The 23,581-nt window shown below is 33.6% G+C and overlaps 3 protein-coding genes across 4 annotated transcripts in view; 2 read left to right on the top strand and 1 right to left on the bottom strand.

The window, feature by feature from the left end:
* LOC118269558 (uncharacterized) overlaps nt 1–23,581 on the bottom strand; it is a 470,493-nt gene that overhangs the window by 41,807 nt on the left and 405,105 nt on the right. The gene's annotated exons all lie outside the window — the stretch shown is intronic.
* On the top strand, nt 6,882–9,315 carry LOC118269559 (uncharacterized). The gene is made up of 2 exons (XM_035584709.2): nt 6,882–7,145; nt 8,186–9,315. The coding sequence occupies exons 1-2, from the start codon at nt 6,974–6,976 to the stop codon at nt 8,443–8,445; spliced, it is 432 nt and encodes a 143-aa protein (XP_035440602.2). The 5' UTR covers nt 6,882–6,973; the 3' UTR covers nt 8,446–9,315.
* Nucleotides 12,879–19,833, top strand: LOC118269564 (uncharacterized). 2 transcript variants are annotated; one of them, XM_050706729.1, is made up of 2 exons: nt 12,879–17,304; nt 18,610–19,833. In XM_050706729.1, exon 1 carries the CDS (start codon nt 13,189–13,191, stop codon nt 14,149–14,151), a length of 963 nt encoding a protein of 320 aa, XP_050562686.1. In that variant the 5' UTR covers nt 12,879–13,188; the 3' UTR covers nt 14,152–17,304; nt 18,610–19,833. The 2 variants fall into 2 exon arrangements, with proteins under 2 accessions (XP_050562686.1, XP_050562685.1); XM_050706728.1 differs by having other exon boundaries at nt 12,879–17,446; nt 17,891–19,833.

Below are 23,581 nucleotides of genomic sequence, written 5' to 3'. Positions count from 1 at the left end.
GACGTTGTTTAAAAAAAAAACATAAGTTTACGACGCGAACATTGAATGAAATGAAACGCGCTTCAGTTGGTTCGTAAACATTTTGCTAATGTCAAATGTCAAAACAAATATAAGATTATTGTTTATTTAATAAGTGTTTAGCTCATAAAATAAATTCTAAACAACATATTCCGTCGCGTAAAATATGTTGATGACATTTTTATGAACTAAGTGCTATCGTAATGTTTGTTCCCAGTATTTCTAACCTCAAACACTTTTGTGTTTTTTGTGCTTAATTGTGAATTAAATTTAAATCCAGTGGAAAATGTGGTAGTGTTACAGTGTAATAGTGAATTTGGTGATATGAGTGTCCATTGGCTGCCGTGAAAAAATCCTGGTATCGGTGAGTACGTAGTTATAAGGGTAGAAAGTTGCCAATGTTGTTTTACCATTTAAACCTGTATTATGAACGGATTTCTAACAAACAATAACATATTAGTTAATTTTCATTAATTTTAAAAGGGTTCCTGTAAATATAAGTCTTAGTTTTAAAGAAATACTTCATGTAATAGTGTAAAAACAATATAGACAATTTTACATCTAGGTTTGTTATCAAACATTTCAATTAGAATGTTTCCATTTATAATCTTTGTTTTAAAAAACGTGAATTTGGTAATTCGAAATATATTGGCTACTGTATATGTAAATATGAACATTGTAATTCAACAAGTTGGCCATTAATTATAAATAAATATGCGAAGGTAAGTAACAGGTAGGTTGAAATTTCTTTTTTTTCCAAATTGTCTGTAAAATGTTCCATGTTTAGTACAGGAGGCTCTACATATGTGTTAATGTATAATTCAACAGGCATTTTTTCTCAATTCAAATAAAATTATTGATAAGAATTATTTAAGTTCTTCTCATGTTCATCGGGATTCTAGGTTTGAATTTTATTCTTCATGTGAATTATTCCAGGTACATATTTACAGTTTTATTTTGTTTCTAAACAGTTTTGGAGGTAACTTTGTTGTTTACATAATACAAGAAATCTTCACTATATTTTCTGCCAGGTTTCTGTTTTTATTCTATTATAATTAGGTATTTTCTCCAATTAAACTGAACTACTAAAATGAAGATATTTTTTATTGTTACCATGAATTTCAGGGACTGTTTTCAATAAAGTGTATTTGTATATAATTTTTTTTAATAGTTATTCAAAAGCACCTTATCTGGTAATACCCTTATTTTATTCCCTTATCCTTATGTCAAGCTGGTAACAATATCTTATACTGTGATGAATGAGTGTGGACTATAATGCAACAAATGTGCTGTGGATTTTCTAGGCAATCTGGTTTTGGATTATTACAAACCATACAGTGATCTGTAGCCGTATTCCATAATATTTATGATTGATCCATGTTTCAATGCCTATTATATTATTCTGTGATACCAATTTAGATTGGAAACCGAACATGATGGTACAAAGACGGCGGCTTTTAGAAAATTTAAGCGCAGAATTAGAGTGTAAGAAAACTCTTCCGCAGTCAACAGGTGTTACCAAGACAACAGATACTTCATGTACAAAGATTTTACATAAACGAAAAAGGTGTACCGTATGTCCAACTTCAAAAGATACAAAAACTTCGAAGATATGTAAAGATTGTAAAAAACATGTGTGTCCTAAACATTATGAAATTTTGTGTCTATCATGTTACACAGAAAGTAAACGAATGTATGAATAATTATAATGTTGTTTATTGTGGCTCTGTTTTGTTTTTAATAAATATAAAGGTGCTAGAAATAATCTACATGTATGATGAAATATTATATGATGCGCATATAACATTTATGAAGAATTGCCTAACTTCAAACTTTTTAACCTGGGTCAATATGGCCTGAGGAACCAAAATTCACGTAGTAATTATTCCAGGAACCGAGGAAGCTTAAAGAAACTCAAACATTATTTTCAGGTGGAATGCAGTTCATACCAACTCGTAAAGGTTATTTACTTCTCCTAAATGGTTACACGTATTGGAAAGACGCGCGAAACAAGAACGCCATCTATTGGTACTGTTCGAAACGACGGAAGAAATGTTTAGCCTATCTTAGGATGAATCATGAACTAAATTGTGTCCTATCTGCATCAACTCATCATAACCATGAGCCTAAAATAATGCGCTTTTAGTCTTTCAGGACAAATTCAATCGATTACGTTTTATAGCATCTACTAGTCACGTAACTGTTCGACAAGGGAACTCGACTAGTTTCAAGCCACGCTGAGGGCCCATAGTCAAGAACGAAACGAAACGAGTTACTTAGTTGAAAAGTTACGCGAGCAAACTGTAATATAACAAAAGACTCAAATGTTTTATGTTAAGTAGTTAAGTCAATTCTAGTTATTTAATGCAGATGCCATTTTTAGTACCAATTTCAGAAGAATCTCGTGTTGGTTGTAAAAAATATTTTGTTGTGATAGTGTTTAAGTGTATTTTTGTGTGTAACACTGTTCAGTGCCATAGTTCCTGCTTTAAAAATACCTGTGATTGTGTACCTGGGCTTTTTATGAGAAAAGAGAAGATAATATTATCCATGACAGGTATTAGGGATTGAATTTTAAATAGGTAGTCAATAAATTATTTGCCAAAAATATATTTTCTAAGTTGTGTGATATTGTACTTAATTCACCTATTATTTAGGTATTTTAGTTAACTATACAGTGTCTCTTTAACTTAAATGTCGTATTATTAAAAAAAAACTGGTTGGTTCATTCAAGTCGGCCAATTCGTACCTTAGTACGATCTTTATTTGATCTCGTTAAACGCAAAACAAACTCGTACTAAGCCCTCTGATTGGCAGATACGGATGGACCAACCAATCAGAGTGCTGAACGCGCTCTTGTTTTGTTTTCGTCCAACGTAAAGCAAACCCGTACTAAGGGTACAATTTTATTATCATCAAGTCTATACGTTATAATTTTTTTCAAATTACGTAGTTATCTACGTAGTAAATAAGGTTTTGTTTTGTTTGGTCAGTTTTATACTATTTATTTAAATAGATGGAAAGAACTGTAATTAGAAAATATATTGTAATAATCGAAGAAGTCTCTCAGATTGTGATTCGTTTTTCTATAAAGAGATAAAAAACTCGAATTAATTCAAATGTTATTATTGAAATAAAATAATATTTGGTAGAGCATTTTTATTGTTTTATTTTATCCTGCTTGTCACGGATTGTGCCCACTGTCCAGCTAGCACGTATTGTTAATAGGAAAAAGAAATATACAGACCTTACTACTAGACTGTTTTTTTTTCTAGAGCCGTAGTATTGGTATTAGTTTGATATTTGTTTCATCGCAAAGTTGTAAAACGTAAAAAAAGATTAGTTAGTTAGTTACAACAGATAGGTATCGGTAAATCGATACAAGGACAGTACGGATGAGTGGACAGTGGGTGATAATAATTGACTTTCAAAACCATTTTTATTTCAGATTTTGGTTACACATTTATTCCTAGTCACAAGAAAAAGGATTTGTTGATGTTCAACAATTACACTTACTCTCAACACCATTCGAGCTTTTCATACTATTGTTCTCGAAAAAATTCAGGATGCAGGGCTGCTGTGAAACTTGGTAAACTTGGTAACATAATTATAATCAGAGGTGATCACACACACGATCCACCTCGGTACGTGAAGTCGTCTGATGGAAAGTTTATAAAACTATGAAATTGGACCGTCCCTAAAAATGGACTAATTATATTAAATGACTTTAAAAGTGGCTTAAACATTTTGTAGAGCCTCATTGCTCTACCTAATTAATTATTCTTATTTTTGCCTATCCCCAAATTAGGATGGCATAAGTATTGGTAAAATGGAAAGACAGCTGATACTAAAATATCGAATTTATTTTAATAGAACGCTATAATATTAGTTATTACGAGATAATAAAGTTATTTTTTCAATGAAAGCACTGTTTTATTTGGACTCCTTTCTCGGTTTTAGGGTTTCTAGATGGCTCCGACCGGGGCTGTGGTTCGAAACAAAAGTTAGAACGCGGTAATTTTTAGTCAGTAAGAGTCTAATAGTTACTCCGTCTCGCCTCACCTAGGGCCTTATTAACGGGTTTCTACTAGAAAGGTACAACTTTAATGGATCCAGGTCTGTTCTGGTGATTTAAGAACGCAAACCACGAGTGAATAATAGTTAGGTTACTAATTTTATAATCAATCGTCGACTGCATTATCACTTACGGTGGTTATTTAACTATACATAAAGTAAACAGTTTAAGACTAATTACCTTTACGAATAATTTTGTTTACAGATTTGGGATATGTATTCATTCCTACATTAAAAGGTAAAAATCTGCTAATGTATAAGCAGTACACGTTTTCGCAAGCCCATCATAGCACCAGCTATTATTGTTCAAAGAAGTTAAGTGGATGTCGTGCTTTTGTGAGGCTTACAAAGGATGGAGCTATTAGAGAAGAGAGCACTACACATAATCATAAACCGCCAACATATATGAAAACGGCCAGCGGTGAATACATTAGAATATAGTTAGAAGTCAATTGTGGTAAAGCCATGCTTTGGTACGAATGGACCGGCTCGACTAGAGTAATACCACAGTAATACCACGGCCTCACAGAAAACCGACGTGAAATAATGCTTACGTTGTGTGAGGTTACCGGAATCCCTATTACGTTTAAAATATAGAAATGTATAGCAATTAATGAACTGGGTAGCTATTGTGTTACGATACGATATTTTGAACTGGAATAAATTAATGGTGTATGTATGGAATGTATATAGATATAGAATATATACATACAAGTATATGGAGGTGAATGCATAGTCCGTATACCAATTTTTAGATTTGTAAATAAAAAAATGTAGAATGCTCCATACAAACTTCCACCCCATTTTAGGGAAGTGGGACAAAAAGTAGCCTAAGTCACTTTCCATCCCTTTAACTATCTCCAATAAAAAAATTACGTTAATTTGTCATTACGTTTTGGTCGTTAAAGACGGATAAATAAACACACACACACTCACTTTCCTAGTTTTTTTATTATTTAGTATAACTATATAAAAGTTTGTACTTTTATGTTACTATTATTAAAAAAAAAGAAATAAAAAAATAAAGTTATTTTTCCATGAAAGTGTTTTTTTTAATTGTACTTCTTACTCGATCAGGGTTTCTAGAAAGGTGCGACCAGGATTGCCGACAGCTGTAATTGTTACCGGGGGCCAGTTAGAAGCAAGAGTTGGAACGAGGTGATGTTTAGTCAGTGAGAGTCTCACACTCCCTCCCGCCTCACCCTAAAACGGGTGGTCATTTAATGATTTTAGACTTTTAAAAAAGATTTTATAGAAGTGTAAAACTTTGGTGGACTCAATTTTGTGCGATGTCTTGACGAATTAAACTACTTGACGAATGAACAGGTTACTAATATTATAGTTACTCAAGCATCGATTGCATTAGCACCGTAAGTGTTAATGCAATGATTTGCTCCCGCTCCTAAACTATGATTCGTTTTATGTAAATAACTATATGACAAAATAAAAAAATATACGTGTTTAATATTTTTTCATTACTTAACTGACGGATTAATTAGATTTTTAATTTTAATTAAACACTATGTTCTTTACAAATAATTTTGTTTACAGATTTTGGATATGAGTTCATTCCTTCATTGAAAGGTAAAAATCTCCTAATGTACAAGCAGTATACGTTTTCGCAAGACCATCAAAGTAACAGGTATTATTGTTCAAAGAGGATTTATGGTAGATGTCGTGCTTTTGTGAGGCTTACAAAGGATGGAGCTATTAGAGAAGAGAGCACTATTCATAATCATGAGCCGCCAAAATATATGAAAATGTCCAACGGTACATATGTTAGAATATAATAGTTAGTTATTATAATAACTGACAAATTGTCGTTTATACGCGCATTGTACGAGTGAATATATTTAAATTTAAATCTTCTTTTCAGACGTTGTAAATTTAAGGGCTAGCACTAATTTATCATGACATAATTAAATTAGATTAAGCATAACTTATAGTAGTATTTATTTCTTACGAATTTTTTGTAACTAGTATTTTAAATGTAATTTTAAAGGACAGAAACAGACCCGTCTGGTCGTTTACCGGCTTATTAGATAAAAAACAGTGTGTTCTGCACTTTGTTGTTTATTAATTTTATATAAAAATCTACGTCTTCTTTGTGTAATATTATGTTTTTAGACACATTGACATACCAGTTGACGATGCGACTTTTTAGTTATGTATGTTACTGAATATGTATGTAAAATAAATTCAGATAATAAAGTAATTTTTCCAATGAAAGTATTTTTTTTAATCTAACTACCTAATCGGTCAGGGTACCTACTTTCTAGAAAGGTCCGGTTGTGGACAGCCGCATTTGTGACCGCGGTTTCTGCTCTGAGTTATAATGCTCAAACTTTCTTCGTGCGAGAAGAAGCCTTTGGTCAGCAGTGGCCAATTATAGGCTGTTAATGTGTGATGTATGTGAGAGTTTTAGTGTCTAAACACACTATGCCGAGGATACGCGACCGAAGTTCGGCATGATTACGCAATGCTATTTGAATTACTGACGACACATTATGCCGAAATTACGTTGTGTTATAGTGTACAGCCGAACTTCGGTCGGGCGTAAGTTCAGCGGCAATTCGGCGGCAACGTATTCTGTAGAATTGTATTGCGAAATTGAATTTCTGCCGCGTAAGTTCGGCACTTATGGTGTGTCATATCAGCCGAATACGTTGGGACGTAAAATCAGCCGCGGAACTTCAGTCGCGTACGTTCGGCATAGTGTGTTTAGACACTTACTCTCCCTCTCGGTTTACTTGATGATTTTCGGTGCGCTATTAGGATTCCTAAAACTTTGACGTTAATGTTAATATATTGATTTTAAATTGAAATAATTTTGTTTACAGATTTTATATTCATTCCCACATTGAAAGGTAGACATCTGCTAATGTTCAACCAGTATACGTTTTCACAAAACCATAATAGCCCCACCTATTATTGTTCGAAGAAGTTAAGTGGATGCCAAGCTATTGTGAAGCTTACCAAGGAGAGGGATGCCATTAAAGAAGCCATCACTATACATAATCATGAGCCCCCAAAATATATGAAAACAGCCAGCGGTAAATATCTTAAATTACCATAACTAAGTCTAATGGTAACCACACACGTAATGGTATAGTTACGTGGAAAAACGTAAGCGTACAAAGGTTTTTAGTTTGCCTTGTATAGAAACTCAAATAAACCAACTAATCAGAGCGCCGAATTCGCTCTCGTTTTGTTTTAGTTTAACGTAAAGCAAACTCGTTCTAAGGGCATTGAAATGCTTAAAAATCTAGATCCCTTTTTAACCTTACCTAACCTATTCAAACGAGGATACCACAAGTCCTTCTTACATCTTACCTTTTGTCCCAAATCACCAGTTTGGCAAAAAATATAACATAGACAATAATATTATCGACTATTAGGTACAACTACAAAGCTATAAGGTTTAATACTAGTTTATATAATTATTTATTTCTTATTTCATGTAGATATATTTAAATAGCAATTTTGTATTTCTTAATTTAAAAACATTTTAATAAAGAAAGTAATAGGGTTGAAAATAAATTAAACTTTGACAAACCTTTACGGGGTATTTTGATGTTCTGGATACTTTAATTGTGATTGATATTAAATGACGTGGACACATCTTAATCGTGTTTTATTTCAATATAAATATTCTATAATAATAACTATAAAAACAATTTTCCTTCCTGACGCTATAACTCCAGGACGCACGAACCGATTTCTATTTCGCATTTATTAGAAAGGTTTCGGGCTCCGCGATGTTTATAGCAAAGAAAATTCAGGAAAAAACTAAGAGAAAAGCAGGAAAACAGGGAAAATTATTGGCGGCTAAACGGAGTTCGCCGGGTTTGCTAGTTTTTATATATTTAATTTATTAAATAATTCTTATGAATTAAATTATACGTATTTCATTTCAAAATAAATAGTTAATCTAATTTCCTTCTTTATTTATTTTAGAAATATACTGCCCGCACTCTAGAATAGAGATTTCATTTTAACCGGTTTCCTGATGTATCTCGTCCATAGCACATACAGCTGAGTCAATTTGCCAGGTAGATCCAGGACTTAATGTTTATTTTCTTTACTTTTACAGATCTCCTAATTACAGATCCACGTGTAAAATTCATAGAAACAGTGCGAGGAGCGAGGTTGATGATGCTTAATGGCTTCACATTTTCGCAGAAGAATCATAAAAAACGTTGGTTCTATTGTTCACGGAAAACGAATAAGTGCAAGAGTCGAATTAGATTGAATGATGACGGGACCATAATGTGCGCTCCAGTTGGCCATAACCATCCTCCGCCAGTGTTCAAAGAAATGAGTGATGGACGGTTTTACAAGGTGAAGAAGTAAGATGAATAGTTTTACGAACTCAAGAAGCAAGATTGGACACTTGAAGTAAGCGTCTACAGGCCCGCATCGTACGCATCGGACGCAACGCACGCAACGGATTTTAGTTTGTCTTGTATAGAAACTCATACAACTGCGTCCACTGGTCTGCATCGTACGGACCGCTCATCGGCAATGCCTACATGCGACGCGAACCGATGATGTCATACGGAATACCGATGCCAAAAAGCCGAGTGAAAATGGGATCGGCAATCTGATAACTATTACTCGCGTCGGCAATCCGAACGCTGCCGATACAGTTGACGCAGTTTGCTAAATTAATCCGTTTGATGCGATCCGTCCGATGCGGGCCTGTGAATGCTTACCTTTGGGCAGCTTAATTTTAGATTGAAGAGGTATTGACAGATGGATCTCTTGTCTGGAGTTTTTAAAGGAACTCATCTATTCTGGGATTTATTTGGGTTTTATGATTTGCCGTTTGTGGTTCTGTAAATTATGTTGTTTTTTTTTAATAATGATCAATTGATGAATTTTTGCTGTCAATCATAAAATAGTGGTTTAAATTTTTGGCTACTAGTATCTTTTTTGTGATGCTTTTGCGTATGTTTCCTATTTTTTTATGTGATTTTCCATAACTATTTCACTTCTTTCTTACTTAATTTTTTTCGTATTATCTTTTGTTTTAGTATTAATGGTTTAACCTATCTGTAGGTATTCCCTTGTGATTGAAGTGAATGAAAATAAAGACATGTACCTAATTTATTTTTTTATTATTAGGAACAAATACTTAGGCTTTTTTCTTTGAAGCGTTTGTTTATAAGTAAATTATGACTATTTAATTACCTACATGAATAAATGGGCTGTTGAAATTAATTTCTAGTTTTTCTTACTTCATGCTAAATTGGGACCTAATTTTGACTTTGGATTAGCGAGATAATAAAATATACTAGTACTAGGCAACCCGTTGCATGTCGGAACTCAGATCTACGCGAGACATAATGTGTTTTCTATTTTAGTCTTATATACCGAGAGATAAGAGGTTAATGCAGGTACCTAATAATAAGACAGATTATGATTTAATCACAATCTTACATAACAATTATTATACACGTAACTGATTGATGAAACTCGACTAGTTTCACGCCACGCTAGTGGCTCATATTCATAAGCAGCATTGCGCGACATGAGGTCGCGCAGTCAGCGGGCTATACAGGCATAGTAATAAAAGACCTCTATACAGGGTGACTTTGAATTCGACGTATTCCTCTCGGGAGGTGATAGTACAACTAATTTCCTACAAAATTAGCCCTGAGGTCCTTGGGCGGAAAGTGGCTAGTTTCTGAGATATTCAACATTTTCGGTTTTGGTAAAAAAATCCCGAATTGATTACAAAAACATCAATAAATAAAAAAATACTAGTTGGATTTTAGTTATTTTAGTTTTAATCAGTTGCCAATACATCAGTTATCATTTATAAATACTAATAATGGCAGAAATATCATTCGTTTTAAAATAGCAAGTAATTTCCTATGAAATTTTGTTTTGTTTCACTAATTTGGTCAATAGATAACTGGATTTATTTCAAAAAAAATATATGACACTAAGCGTACAAACTATTAGAAAAACTTCCTTGGTTTATTAGCTACCCAGAAACGTAAAAATATTTACAAAATTCCCAAAAACAAATGAATTAATTGATGATAAGTAGAGCGTAAAGAGAAAAGCGCAATTTCAAAAACACCTTAATTTGCAAAATTTTGTTCAATATGATCTTCCCTACGACGAATACATGCCCAAACATACTTCCTTATCACTATGACGTTCACTCTTGGGCTGAATATGCGTCTTATTTCGACATTATCTTCAAATATGTTTCGGAGAAGAATTACGATACACGGCCAATTCCTTCAGTATAAACAAGGGACTTCATGTAAAAATCGGCCGGCGAAGGTTCTGGTCATTGTGCATGCCACGTAGTTGGACCACCCTACTAATCCAATGCCTGAGAATTAATGTTTTCGACCATTGCCCCACAGTAGTTCGATAATGCACTTGACAATCGTCATGTGGAATAAATTCGTCAATCAAATTAATAAATTAATTCAATAAGTAGAATAAGTTAATTCATCTTGTTTCTAAATTCAAATTTAAAACAATGACCCTAGCACATTCCTCAATTTTTTTTCATAATTCTCACCATTTAAATTGTTGGATGAAAAGTAGGGTCCAATCAAATAATTATTTATGATACCCCTGCAAACATTTGAATTAAAACCGCTAACGATGGGTTGCTTTTTTCGGAGTTTGTTGACTTTTTTGTAGCTAATAATGGATATTGTGATAGTTTATCCAGCGCACTATCGAACTATTGTGGGGCAATGGTTGGATACCTTGGTTCCCAGGCGTTGTATTGGCATGGGGGTCCAACTACATCGCAAGCGCGGTGTCCAGAATCTAACGCTGGTTGATTTTTACATGAAGTCCCTTGTTTATGCAGAGGGAATTGGCCGAGCATCGAAATTCTTCTCCGAAACATAGTGACGAAATAAGACGCATATTCAGCCCAAGAGTAAACGTCATAGAGATAAGGAAGTGTGTTCGGGCATGTATTCGTCGTAGGGAAGATCATTTTGAACAAAATTTTGCAAATTAAGATGTTTTTGAAATTGCGCTTTTCTCTTTACGCTCTACTTATCGTCAATTAATTCATTTGTTTTTGGGAATTTTATTAATATTTTTACGTTTCTGGGTAGCTAATAAACCAAGGAAGTTTTTCTAATAGTTTGTACGCTTAGTGTCATATATTTTTTTTGAAATAAATCCAGTTATCTATTGACCAAATTAGTGAAACAAAACAAAATTTCTTAGGAAATTACTTACTATTTTAAAACGAGTGATATTATTGCAAATATTAGTATTTATAAATGATAACTAATGTATTGGCAACTGATTAAAACTAAAATAACTAAAATCCAACCACTATTTTTTTATTTATTGATGTTTTTGTAATCAATTCGGGATTTTTTTACCAAAACCGAAAATGTTGAATATCTCAGAAACTAGCCACTTTCCGCCCAAGGACCTCAGGGCTAATTTTGTAGGAAATTAGTTGTACTATCACCTCCCGAGAGGAATACGTCGAATTCAAAGTCACCCTGTATATATACACAATAATAGATCATTACTTGTATAAACGTTTATGGGTAGGGACAAAATATGTAGTAATGTAGCTATGAAATTATCCCTGAAGCTGCGGACTGCCAAGCGGGTAGCCTGGGCCCCGGACTAGGAACGGGGTGGTTTTTAGTCAGTAAGAGTCTGATCCTTTCTCTCCGCCCAAGGCGGGAGAAGAGTTTAGATGATTTCTCCCCCCTAACAAGCTACGAAATTAAACTTATGTGTATTAATGTGACTTAATTCAATTTCAGACCCCGAAGGCTATAAATTCATTACGACTATCCAAGGAATTAGATTGTTAATGATCCGGAACCATACGTTTTCGTTGAGTAGTCGGTCAAAAACACTTTATTATTGTTCGAAGAAAGTGAGGAAGCACTGTAAATGCAGTGTGAGGTTGACTGAAGATGGAGCTGTGTTTGTGAGAGGGGAACATACTCATGGTCCTCCACTGTATAGACAATTGCCAGGTGGTCTATATGTAAAATGTGGTTGAAGACATTTAGCAATTAATTATAAGGTTATTTCTTCTTTCTTATGCTTAGTTTAATTTTATAAGTGCTTCTTATTTTTCTTATTTGATATTAATATTAACATTTGATTTGTATAAGACATTTTTTTATTTGTATAAGGAATTCTCAACGTTTTTCAGTCTCATGACCTGAAGAACCAAAAGTGTTACTTATTTTATTACACCTTTAAACCCATTATTGTCTGTTACCAATTGCAAATAGGATTTTTATTTTAATTAACAGCCTGTAAATACATTTGTTAAGTGTAAACGAATTTGTTACATAAGTGAAAATAAAATAGATTAAGTTAATATTTTGCTTTTTGTTTTTAAATTAAATGAATTATATCCCGGGAGTCGCTGGATGCAGGTCGCTTCCAACTGGCCTATCTGTAAGTCATTGGGGAAGGCCTAGGTATGTTCAGCAGTGGACGTCTTGTGGCTGATATGATGATGATAAATTATATCCCGTTTATCGCAAATAAATAAGGGTAGGTGCTCTAGTGTCACACCAGAAATCAGTAGTAAATCAATGCTAATTAAAATTATATTATTAATCTTCTATTGTATTTTCTGCCACTTTATTTACATATGGTAGCATAGTCCTACATCTGGCAATCCACACGATTACCTTGTAGGTACCTACCTAACTTTGCTTGCAGTTACCTAACTGCCCCACTCCTGAACGTAAGCCTCTTTTCACGCTTAGAAGGAATGAGCATTAATTGTCACGGTTTCCTATAAATTTCGAATCATTTTGTCGTAAATAAAAGCTTTAAACACGCCATCTGTTGACACGACATGCTTTCCATTTTTATCCCAGTATTTGACCACCTTCAATTTTTACAGATAAAATACCGCAGAAAAGAAAATTGTTCAATTATACTGAGGAAGACGTGTTAAAACCGATAGACGAGATAAGAAAAGGCACAAAAATTAGAGAAACATGCCGAAACGATAATACTCGTCACTCTACAATCTTAAATAAAATAAATGAAAAGTATCCTGTTCCACGAAAAAATGGACCTGCCACTATATTGACCGAGCCAGAAGAATCCATGCTAAAAGCCTGGGTATTAGCGATAGTAAAAAAGGGATTTCCAGTCAATAAAAAAGTGATAGCTGACTCTGTTAATAAAATTGTATGTGAAGATAATCGAACAAATCCATTTAAAAATAACACGCCAGGAAAAGCATGGTTTTCCTCTTTTTTAAAACGACATCCTGAAATAGCTGCTTATCTTACAAAATCTGGACATATTTTAAAAACTAGGGTAAGAGAAAGTGCTTTGCGATGGCATACAGACTTAAAAGAATACCTAATTGCTGAAGGTGTAGCGTATATTTTAGAAGATCCCGAAAGGATTATCAATGCGTATGAATCAATATTCCAAACGAACTCTTATTCAGAAGTGATATTAGGTTCGCAGAGATTAAACAGATACTATAAAGGTACAGATGAAGAGAAGGAAAACTTAACCGTATTAGGAACTTTTACAGCATCTGGTACTATATTACCACCCTTGATTGTATACCCTCGTAGTCGCATGCCATATGAAATAGATAGACAAATTAATCAAGAATGGGGCATTGGTGAGTCGGAAACAGGACGGATGACGTCAAAAAACGTCAGTGACTACATAGCAAATACTTTAATCCCAAAGTTAAAAGAAAATGGCACAAAATTTCCGGTTTTGTTACTGGTAGATGGTCATAAATCTTTCTTAAATCAAGGAGTGTCTCAAGTGTGTGAAGACAATGGTATCATTTTATATTCGTTCTGTCCAAATTCCACACACATTCAACCAGTATATGTGTCCGTTTTCCGACCATTAGGGGATTCTTGGGAGAGTGTTGTCAAAGACTGGAAGTTAAAGACTGGCTATCAATTCGTCACCAAAGCTGTATTTGCAATCTTTTTGGAGGCCACATTCAATGGTGTCTCAAAAGAAGTAATCTGCAATGGTTTTCGAAAATGTGGTTTGTATCCGTTCGATGCTAATGTAATTAGCCGTGAATAATGTGTAATGGAAGATATTATTTTGTTCTGTGATTACTGATATAATCATATTAGCATAAAGCAATTCGTGTTAAGGTTTTCTTCTAATACTCCCTGCCCTTGTATTTATAACTATGTTATCCTCTGAATCTCCAATTAAAGCAAAGCAGAAATGGCATAAAAAGTCGCCTCCCTGTTTAAGTTAAAAAGCAAAGGATATAAAGAATATATCCTTGTAAAGCAGTTTATGTCATGTCGAAAGAAAATAACCAAGACAGGAATGTGGTTCAGATAATAATATTCAATAAATATTCACATTTATAAAAGATTTATATATTTATTTGTTAAAAAAGTATTCTGTAAAAAAATATGTATTTTGACTAGAATTTTGTATTTTGACTAGAATTATACAATGTGGAATAAATAAAATCAAGTTATACATTGCATATTAAAATGAAGTCTTTGACTGCCAATAGAAAACTGTTGAAGGCAAATCCTCCGCTAACGTCTGTCACCGGTGCCGGTGATTCCCGTGGCGTTTAAAGTAATAAAAAAGATCAGTTTACTACAACCATATCTAATGTGCATGTTAATAATGTTTTGACTAAAATTAGACTTTAAAGCCTTTAAGGTACAGTATAAACTTTACTGACACCGTTCTTGATTTCAGATGTCTCGGACTACAAGTTTATTCAGACGATTCATGGGAAAACGTTGTTGATGGTCAATGGATACACATACACAGAAAACAACAGAGCAAAAAATACATACTACTGTTCCAGAAAGTACAAAAGTTGTAAGTCAAGCATAAAGTTTGATGATAATGGAAAAATTACCAGTGTGCGACTGGACCATAACCACTGTCCTCCAATTTACAAGCCAACCCATAATGGACTATATTTCAAATGCAGCACTGATCAGAATCCTTCGATGTATACTGATATACCGGTGCACTCGATTTTTGGTCGTAGAGAAACTTCTGGACAACCAATACATAAGAGACTATCTTAGGATTTTATACTTGTATTTTTGTTTTTATAAAAAGTCTAGCTATAGATTAATTTTGTAGAGGGACGATATCCACTAGGAGTCGGCGGTCACTGCTGGCATGACATGGCATCTCGTGGTATCCCGTGGCATACCGTGGCGTTCTTCTGAACTTGTACAATACAAGTTACAACCTTATTTCAACTATCAAAGTAATCATAATTCCTCGACACAAGGTGACTCATTCATCGCGCTGGATGCAATGGCGTGCAGCGACAACACGTAGAATGAAACGGCAAGCCAATCATGGTGTCGAAATAAAGTAACATGCACTCTAAACTCATTGAAATAAAATTCAAAGCAATTTGATTAGTGATTTTGCCATGCCATACCATGCCATATGCCATGCCATGTCAAACCGTACTGTGCCGGCAGAGAGCGTCACTGATGTGAACAGATATAATAAAATAATATTTAGTAACTATTTTAAATCTAATTAACTAAATGAAAAGTTATTTAGAGGTCAATATCCTTAGCTTAAAATTTAAAGTTATTTATAATAATAATTTGTAACTTATAAATAAATACAGTGTTATTAAAATTTTGTTAATAAGATGTAATCTTAAAATATAATAAGTTTTGACAAAGGTAACATATTTTAGACTTTATAATAATAATAATAAGGGCAACTACTTACATTCTAAGAATACGAAATACTAAATTGATTAGTTTGACTGTGGTCACGAAAACAAAAAATCATGTTTAAAATAAGTAAGTTATTATAATGAGTTACTTAATGCCGTACCGAGAAAAATTTTATGATTACTTAAAATAACTATTCCTTAATAACGATTTTTTTCCGCTATGGACTAGGTTAAGTAACCATTAAATGACTGCAGTTATTTACTTATCCATGTTAGTACTCGTGATTAAGTTAGTTATGACTATTTGAGAATATTTGTTAAGTAGGTACATTCTTATTACCTATATATAAAAAGATATAATAAGTATCAACGAAATCTTCCCGAGCAACTTATTTAATTTTTATTAGCTATAGATAATAACTGAATCTAACTATTAATAACTTTCGTTAATAAACAGCTGAGAGCTGTTAGGTTTAACTAACATCATTTATAGAATATATTTATTGAACATTACCAATAATATGTTTATTATTTTTACCTAAACCCAAACTCAAGTATTATATTTTTGTGTTCTATAACGTTTGCGAACAATTTGCTGGTCAATTTACCAATGAATAAACAGGCAAGTACAAAAATATGTGTCACCCCCATACACCTTACCTGTATTTAAAAATAAACACCTGTTAAAAATTCAGGTATCTATCCAATTCAATTTACAGCGCAGCCAGTCGCTGAACCATGTCAAAACAATGAATCGTAGAAAACAAATTAGAGTTTGTTTTGGTGAGATTTGAAACCCAAAAAAACACGCGTTAATTTAATTTGAATCTCATTCTCTTTGCAGATGCAATTGAAGGGCAAACGTATGAAATGATCCCGACAAACAAGGGCAAATTTTTACTAATGTTTCGAGGGTATACTTACTATCAACAGAATCGTTCCAGCAATTATTATTGTTCTAAAAAACACACTGGGTGTCAAGCTCGGGTCAAGTTGGACTCCAATGGGAAGATATTAAGTACAGCCTTTACTACACATATGCACCCTGCACCGCAGTATGTGATCTTAAACGGATGCTATGTTAAAGTGTAACGTGAATAAAAGCTCAAATTTAAAATGTTTAGTTTCATTTAAATACCTCAAATATGAAATTGATTTCATTCACACGCCTATTCATAAACAAAGTAATTTTAAAACATTCCAAAAATAAATCATAGCTGACTTGAATTCGAAGTTCAGGGTATTTTTTTTTCTTTTAATACACTAAAAAAACATTTAATTTTTATTTTATTTTTTTGTAATTTTCGTGAGACATACTAAATTAATTATTATGTTATCGGCTTACTCACGTAACTGTTTGACGAAGAACTTGACTAGTTGCAATAGATAGACGTTCTCAAGTCATGTACTAGTAACATGATTAGCTCAAGAAAAAGATCTATAATTGAATCAATTAAAATTTATTCTCATTGCAGGTGCAATTGAAGGCCAATCGTATGAAATGATCCCGACAAGGAAGGGCAAATTTTTACTAATGTTTCAAGGTTATACTTACTCTCAACAGAGTCAATCTCGTAACTATTATTGTTCTAAAAAACACACTGGGTGTCAAGCTCGGCTCAAGTTGGACTCCAATGGGAAGTTAATAAGTACAGCTTTCACTACACACTTGCACCCTGCACCGAAGTATGTGATCTTAAACGGATGCTATGTTAAAATGTAATGTGAACAAAAGGTCAAAATCAAATCTGAAGTTTCATTTCAATTAAATTCATTGTGTTGGAAAGTATTTAAAAAAGGGAATCAGTGTTTTCCTTCACGCATAAATCATAGCTGACATTAGTTCGAAATTAGATAGTGTAAATTTTTTTCATTTACACAAGATACACAAAGAATATTTTTTTAAGCTCACCTTCCAAACTGTGTTGAACTTGAAAGAAGTCAATCCATAAAAAATCCTATCGTAGTTTAATTTCCACTCCGGAGGTGCGGACAACGCAACAGGTTACCAGGGCTCCGGCTCTATACAGGAGAAGGAACGGAGTGGTTTTTAGTCATTAAGAGTCTGACACTAACTCTCGCCTCGAAAAAAAAAACAACAGTTCCAATTAAGGTTTATTCTCATTGCAGGTGCAATTGAAGAGCAAACGTATGAAATGATCCCGACAAACAAGGGCAAATGTTTACTAATGTTTCGAGGGTATACATACTGCCAACAGAATCGTTCCAGCAATTATTATTGTTCTAAAAACTACACAGGATGTAAAGCTCGGCTCAAGTTGGATACCAATGGGAAGATAATAAGTACAGCTTATACTACACACATGCATCCTGCACCGAAGTATGTGATTTCAAATGGATGTTATATTAAAGTGTAATGTGAATAAAATGTCAAATTAAAACTTGAGTTTCATTTAAATACCTCAAATATGAAATTGATTTCATTCACACGTCTATTCATAAACGAAGTAATTTTTAGTCATACTAAAAATTTATCATAGCTTACTTGAATTCGAAGTTCAGTGTATTTTTTTTTCTTTTAATTATACACAAAGAAAACTTTTAATTTTATTGTAATTTTGGTGAGACATACTTAATTAATTATTATGGTATCGGCTTACTCACGTAACTGTTTGACGAAGGTTTCGACTAGTTTCAATAGATAGTCAGTCGTTCTCAAGTCATGTACCAGTAACATGATTAGCCCAAGAAAAAGATCTCCTAAAATCGAACCAATTCCATAATAAAACAGTTCAAATTAAAGTTTATTCTCATTGCAGGTTCAATTGAAGGTCAATCGTATGAAATGATCCCGACAAAGAAGGGCAAATTTTTACTTATGTTTCAAGGTTATACTTACTCTCAACAGAATCAATCTCGTAACTATTATTGTTCTAAAAAAGACGTTGGATGTAAAGCTCGCCTCAAGTTGGATTCCAATGGGAAGATAATAAGTACAGCTTATACTACACACATGCACCCTGCACCGAAATATGTGTTCTCAAATGGACGCTATGTTAAAGTGTAATGTGAATAAAAGGTCAAATTAAATCTTGAATTTCATTTAAATATCTCAAAAATGAAATTGGTTGTATTAGAAAGAATTTAAGGAAGGGAGTCAGTGTTTTAAATCACAGTCTATTCGTAAACACAGTGGTTTTTAGACTGTAAAAATAAATCATAGCCGACATTAGTTCGAAATCAGACGGTGTTTTTTTTTTCTTTTAATTCCTTCTAATTCCTATATAATATAGAAGGAAAACTTTTCTTGAAGCTCACCTTCTAAACCGCGAACTGAACTACTGAACTTGAAAGAAATCAATCCCTAAAAAATCCCACCGTAGTTTTTTCCGTACATTATTAGGAAATATGGTTATATGGAATCTTGACGGCTTAAAAAAATTATTATAGATAGACGTGCTGAAGTCAATTACTAGTGACATATAAACATGATCATCTCAAGAAAAAGATCTCTTAAAATCAAACCAATTCCAGAAAAAACTGGTCAAATTAAAATTTATTCTCATTGCAGGTTCAATTGAAGAGCAAACGTATGAAATGATCCCGACAAAGAAGGGCAAATTTTTACTAATGTTTCGAGGGTATACTTACTATCAACAGAATCGTTCCAGTCACTATTATTGTTCTAAAAAAAAATCTGGATGTGAAGCTCGCGTCAAGTTGGATTCCAATGGGAAGATAATGAGTACAGCTTTCGCTAAACACTTGCATCCTGCACCGCAGTATGTGATCTCAAATGGACGTTATATTAAAGTGTAATGTGAATAAAAGGTCAAAATCAAAATTTAACCTTCATTGAAATCATCAATCGCCAAGAGACGTCCACTGCTGAACAAAGGCCTCCTCCTTAGTCCTCCGTGTAGAACGACAAGCCACCACCTGCTCCAACGGCTCCTTGCCAATTTGATGGAATACCTCAAAAATGAAATTGGTTGTATTATAAAGTATTTAAAAAAGGGAATCAGTGTTTTCATTTACACGTCTATTCGTAAACAAAGCAATTTTTACATTGTAAAAATAAATTATAAGTAGCTGAAATTAGTTTGAAATCAGACAGTGTTTTTTTTTCTTTCAATTATATAGGAGGAAACCTTTTCTTGAAACTCACGTTCCAAACCGCATTCAACATGAAAGAAGTCAATCCCTAAAAACGCACCTTAAAACGCGTAAAAAGGTAATGATAGATAGACGCATAGACGTTCTGAAGTCATGTACTAGTAACATATTAACATGATCAGCTTAAGAAAAAGATTTCTTAAAATCGAACCAATTCCAGAAAAAACAAAAAACAGTTCAAATTACAGTTTATTCTCATTGCAGGTTCAATTGAAGGTCAAACGTATGAAATGATCCCGACAAACAAGGGCAAATTTTTAATAATGTATCAAGGGTATACTTACTCTCAAGCCCGTCAAACTTGTAACTATTATTGCTCTAAAAAAGACATGGGATGTAGAGCTCGGCTGAAGTTGGATTCTAATGGGAAGATATTGCCTACTTCCTTTACTCTTCACATACATGATCCACCGAAATATATGATCTCGAAAGGGGAGTATATTAAATTGTGTCGATAAGACAAATTTTCCTAACCAAAGCTGCGGACGACTTAGTAGATAACCGGGGCTCCGGCTCGAATCAGGAGTAGGTACAAGATGATTTTTAGCCAGTAAGAGTCTGACACTCTTCCTCATGTGTCATTGGATGATTTTCGCCTTTCAAAAATAAAGAAGACTACAATTATATCACTTCAGTGTGTATTTTGACAGCTCTCCACAAAAACGGAGGTTCAGAGAGATTGTAATTTTTTTTTTAATAGTAACGATGGAGTTTCTTGCTCGTTCATCTCTATTAGATGATCACCTAGCTTCACTGACAGACAGACTGGCGAACAATTCAATTTGACGTTTCAAAAGTGCCTAATTTAGGCTGAATTGAAATACATGCTTTGACTTTTACTTTGAAGGGAATTAATATCTTAAGCATATTAATTTGAAATTTAAATATATTGCCTAGTTCTATAGTTCTAGAAGTAAGCTTGAGTATTATTATTCTTTGGATTTAAAAATTACGATCTAATAATGAAGAACGTTGAATTTTGTAACATTGTGTTTTATTTATTTTCGTCTGTATATGGTGTAACTTACCTCCTCATCTGTCAAGATTAAATACAGTTGATTGAAAATAAAGTATCGCTATTAGGCATTCGCTTCTAATAATTAAAAAAAGAGAATTTTGAAGGCAGAATTCCAAACGGTTTTTTCCACAGGTTATAAATATGAGTTCGTGCAATCTCAGAGAGGGAAAAGGGTGATGCTCGTTGGAGGATACACTTTCCGATGTCAGGGAGCGTCCTGGGTCTGTTCCACAAAGAATCCCTCTTGCAGAGCAAAACTCAAAGTGGACAAAAACTTAAAAATAATTAGTCTGTACAACGTACACTGTCATTCTCCTAGATACATAAAGGTCAATGGAAAATATGTTCGGAAATAATTTGGTGTTTTAGCGCCGTACTCAGACTCATTTAATGGTCACTTAAACAGCAAGCAATCGTTTTCGATATAAAATCATTAAATGTCTCTGAGTATGGTAGTTAGACTATTTAAACTAAACTTACCTTCTGAAATATTAGCTTTTTTACAAGAAGAAAACTAGGCATAGTGTGCACGATGCCTGAAGAAACTATAATGTCTATCATGTCTTGAGTTTTGTAGTCTGTTGATGAACGTCTAGATTTCTACCGACTTTAAAAAGGAGAGGGTTACTATATTCGGGTGTCTGCTTTCAATCGTACTTTTTCTGTTTTCCGTTGTTATAAAATAATTTTATTACCTATGTGTATATGTACATGCTTTGAATTGTTTCTACGCGTTTGATTCACAGAGATATATGGCAGTTTTATTAGCACGTAATATATACAACGTATATTTAAAAAATAGCTATATCACGTGCTAATAAAACTGCCATATATCTCTCATCTGCATTCTTGCTTTCTCTTCAAAGATTTTGCACCCTATGCATAGTTCTTTAGCAAAAAAGCTATTTTATTGTTTCAGATGACATAAACAAATTTGAACCAGTGTTATTTCATTTCTTAGGGCTATATTTCACTAGGACACCATGGAGGCGCAAACCAGTCGCCCCATTAAAAAAATGTTTACAACTCTATAGAGAGTGTCTCATCTGGTATCCGCTTGCTTGCGGATACCAACCAGGTCGTATGGAAGCATATAATGTTACTGGTTGCACATCCACGCTGGTGGCGCCACCACTAATTGCTTATGGTGTGTCACTCACTCAGCCGCCATTTCGGCAGCCCCTTCGAGGTCCATATTGATACTGTCGCAGTATGGTGTGGCAACTCTGGTATCTGTATGGTGTCAAGATTGGTAGCTTGCGGTCACCACGGCGTGACTGGTTGCGCCACCATGGTGTCCCGGTGTAATATAGCGCTTATGGCTGATGACCAAACTACGTTACTTATTTTAGTAAAGAAAGTCATTGTTTTTTTTTTTATATCGTTATGGTTCAGTTGAAGAGGATTATTTTATGTTGTAATGTAAAATGATTTATGTTAAATTAATATTTAAAATGTCATTTTAAATAAAAGATTAGTCTAAAATACTGGTTTTATTCCGTTCTCAAATACAATTTATGAAAGATCGGCTTCAAATCCACCAGCAAGGTATACTAACTCAATGATGAACTTTATCTTAACTCCTTTTTAAAAGGCCGGCAACGCACCTATGACTCCTCTGGTGTTGCGGGTGTCCATGGGCGGCGCTGATCGCTTATCAACAAGTGACTCGTCTGTTCGTTTGTCACCTATTCAATAAAAATAAATCTCCGTCAGTAAAGTACCTAACAAATCTCGTGGTTTCTCAAACAGGTTACAAATACGAGTTCGTAACGTCACAATTGGGAAAGCAGATGATCTTGGTTGGAGGATACACTTTCTCGAAGCACAGGAACTCTTGGGTATGCTCCGCAAAGAGTCATGCATGCAGGGCCAAACTGAAATTGGACAGTCATCAGAATATTGTTCAGATTTACAACGAACACAACCATCCGTCTAGATACCGTGTTATTAATGGGAGAACTTATCGTATTTAGCAGTGCTGACAAATTATATAAGGTACTTGAATACTTGTTGTCTACTATGGTCTGTAACTAAAGAATATGTATATAATTTTCTTAAAAACAGTAATAAATGATATATTTTGAATACAGTTTTTTATTATGTACTTAATATTTTACAGTATTTAATTTAACATTCCATTTGAATGATAAAATTGACGAGATCGGTTTGTCAATTTTACGGATCGACTTCATTTCCGTCAAGAATAGATTAGATGACTAATTTTTATTTTAATGTCCGTCTTGTAGATTGTTTTAAAACAATAGACATGTATTTTTTATTCGGAAACAAATATTACCGACACTACATTGATTTGAAATATCGCGTGACGTCACTTCTTGGTAAGTTTTACACGCGTAAACACTTCTAAATTCGTTTTATCTAAGCATTGTTAGCTTATATGACAAGATAAAAAAAATATGTGTCTAATAATATAATTTTTCTTTACCGAACTGACGGACTAATTAGATTTTTAATTTTCATACCCCGTTATCATCCCTAGTCTGAAAAAAAAGTAGATGCTTTGACTTTATAAGGTAAACACAGTGTACAATTAATTATTATGTTATCGGCTTACTCACGTAATTGTTTGACGAGGAACTCGACTAGTTTCAAGCCATGCAAGAGGCTATATGAGTAGCAGCGCGACAATCGCCGCGTCGTGT

Source organism: Spodoptera frugiperda, chromosome 30, assembly GCF_023101765.2.
Source record: "Spodoptera frugiperda isolate SF20-4 chromosome 30, AGI-APGP_CSIRO_Sfru_2.0, whole genome shotgun sequence".
Taxonomy (NCBI): domain Eukaryota; kingdom Metazoa; phylum Arthropoda; class Insecta; order Lepidoptera; family Noctuidae; genus Spodoptera; species Spodoptera frugiperda.
The sequence above is the reverse complement of the archived record's forward strand: the minus strand, read 5'-3'. Positions and strand labels throughout refer to the sequence as shown.

Excerpts from the sequence above, each read along its gene's own strand:
- LOC118269559 (XM_035584709.2), top strand. The coding sequence starts at position 6,974 with ATGTTCAACCAGTATACGTTTTCACAAAACCATAATAGCCCCACCTAT. Across the intron at positions 7,146-8,185 it reads ATATATGAAAACAGCCAGCG|ATCTCCTAATTACAGATCCA; the intron begins GTAAATATCTTA and ends TTACTTTTACAG.
- LOC118269564 (XM_050706729.1), top strand. The coding sequence starts at position 13,189 with ATGCTAAAAGCCTGGGTATTAGCGATAGTAAAAAAGGGATTTCCAGTC.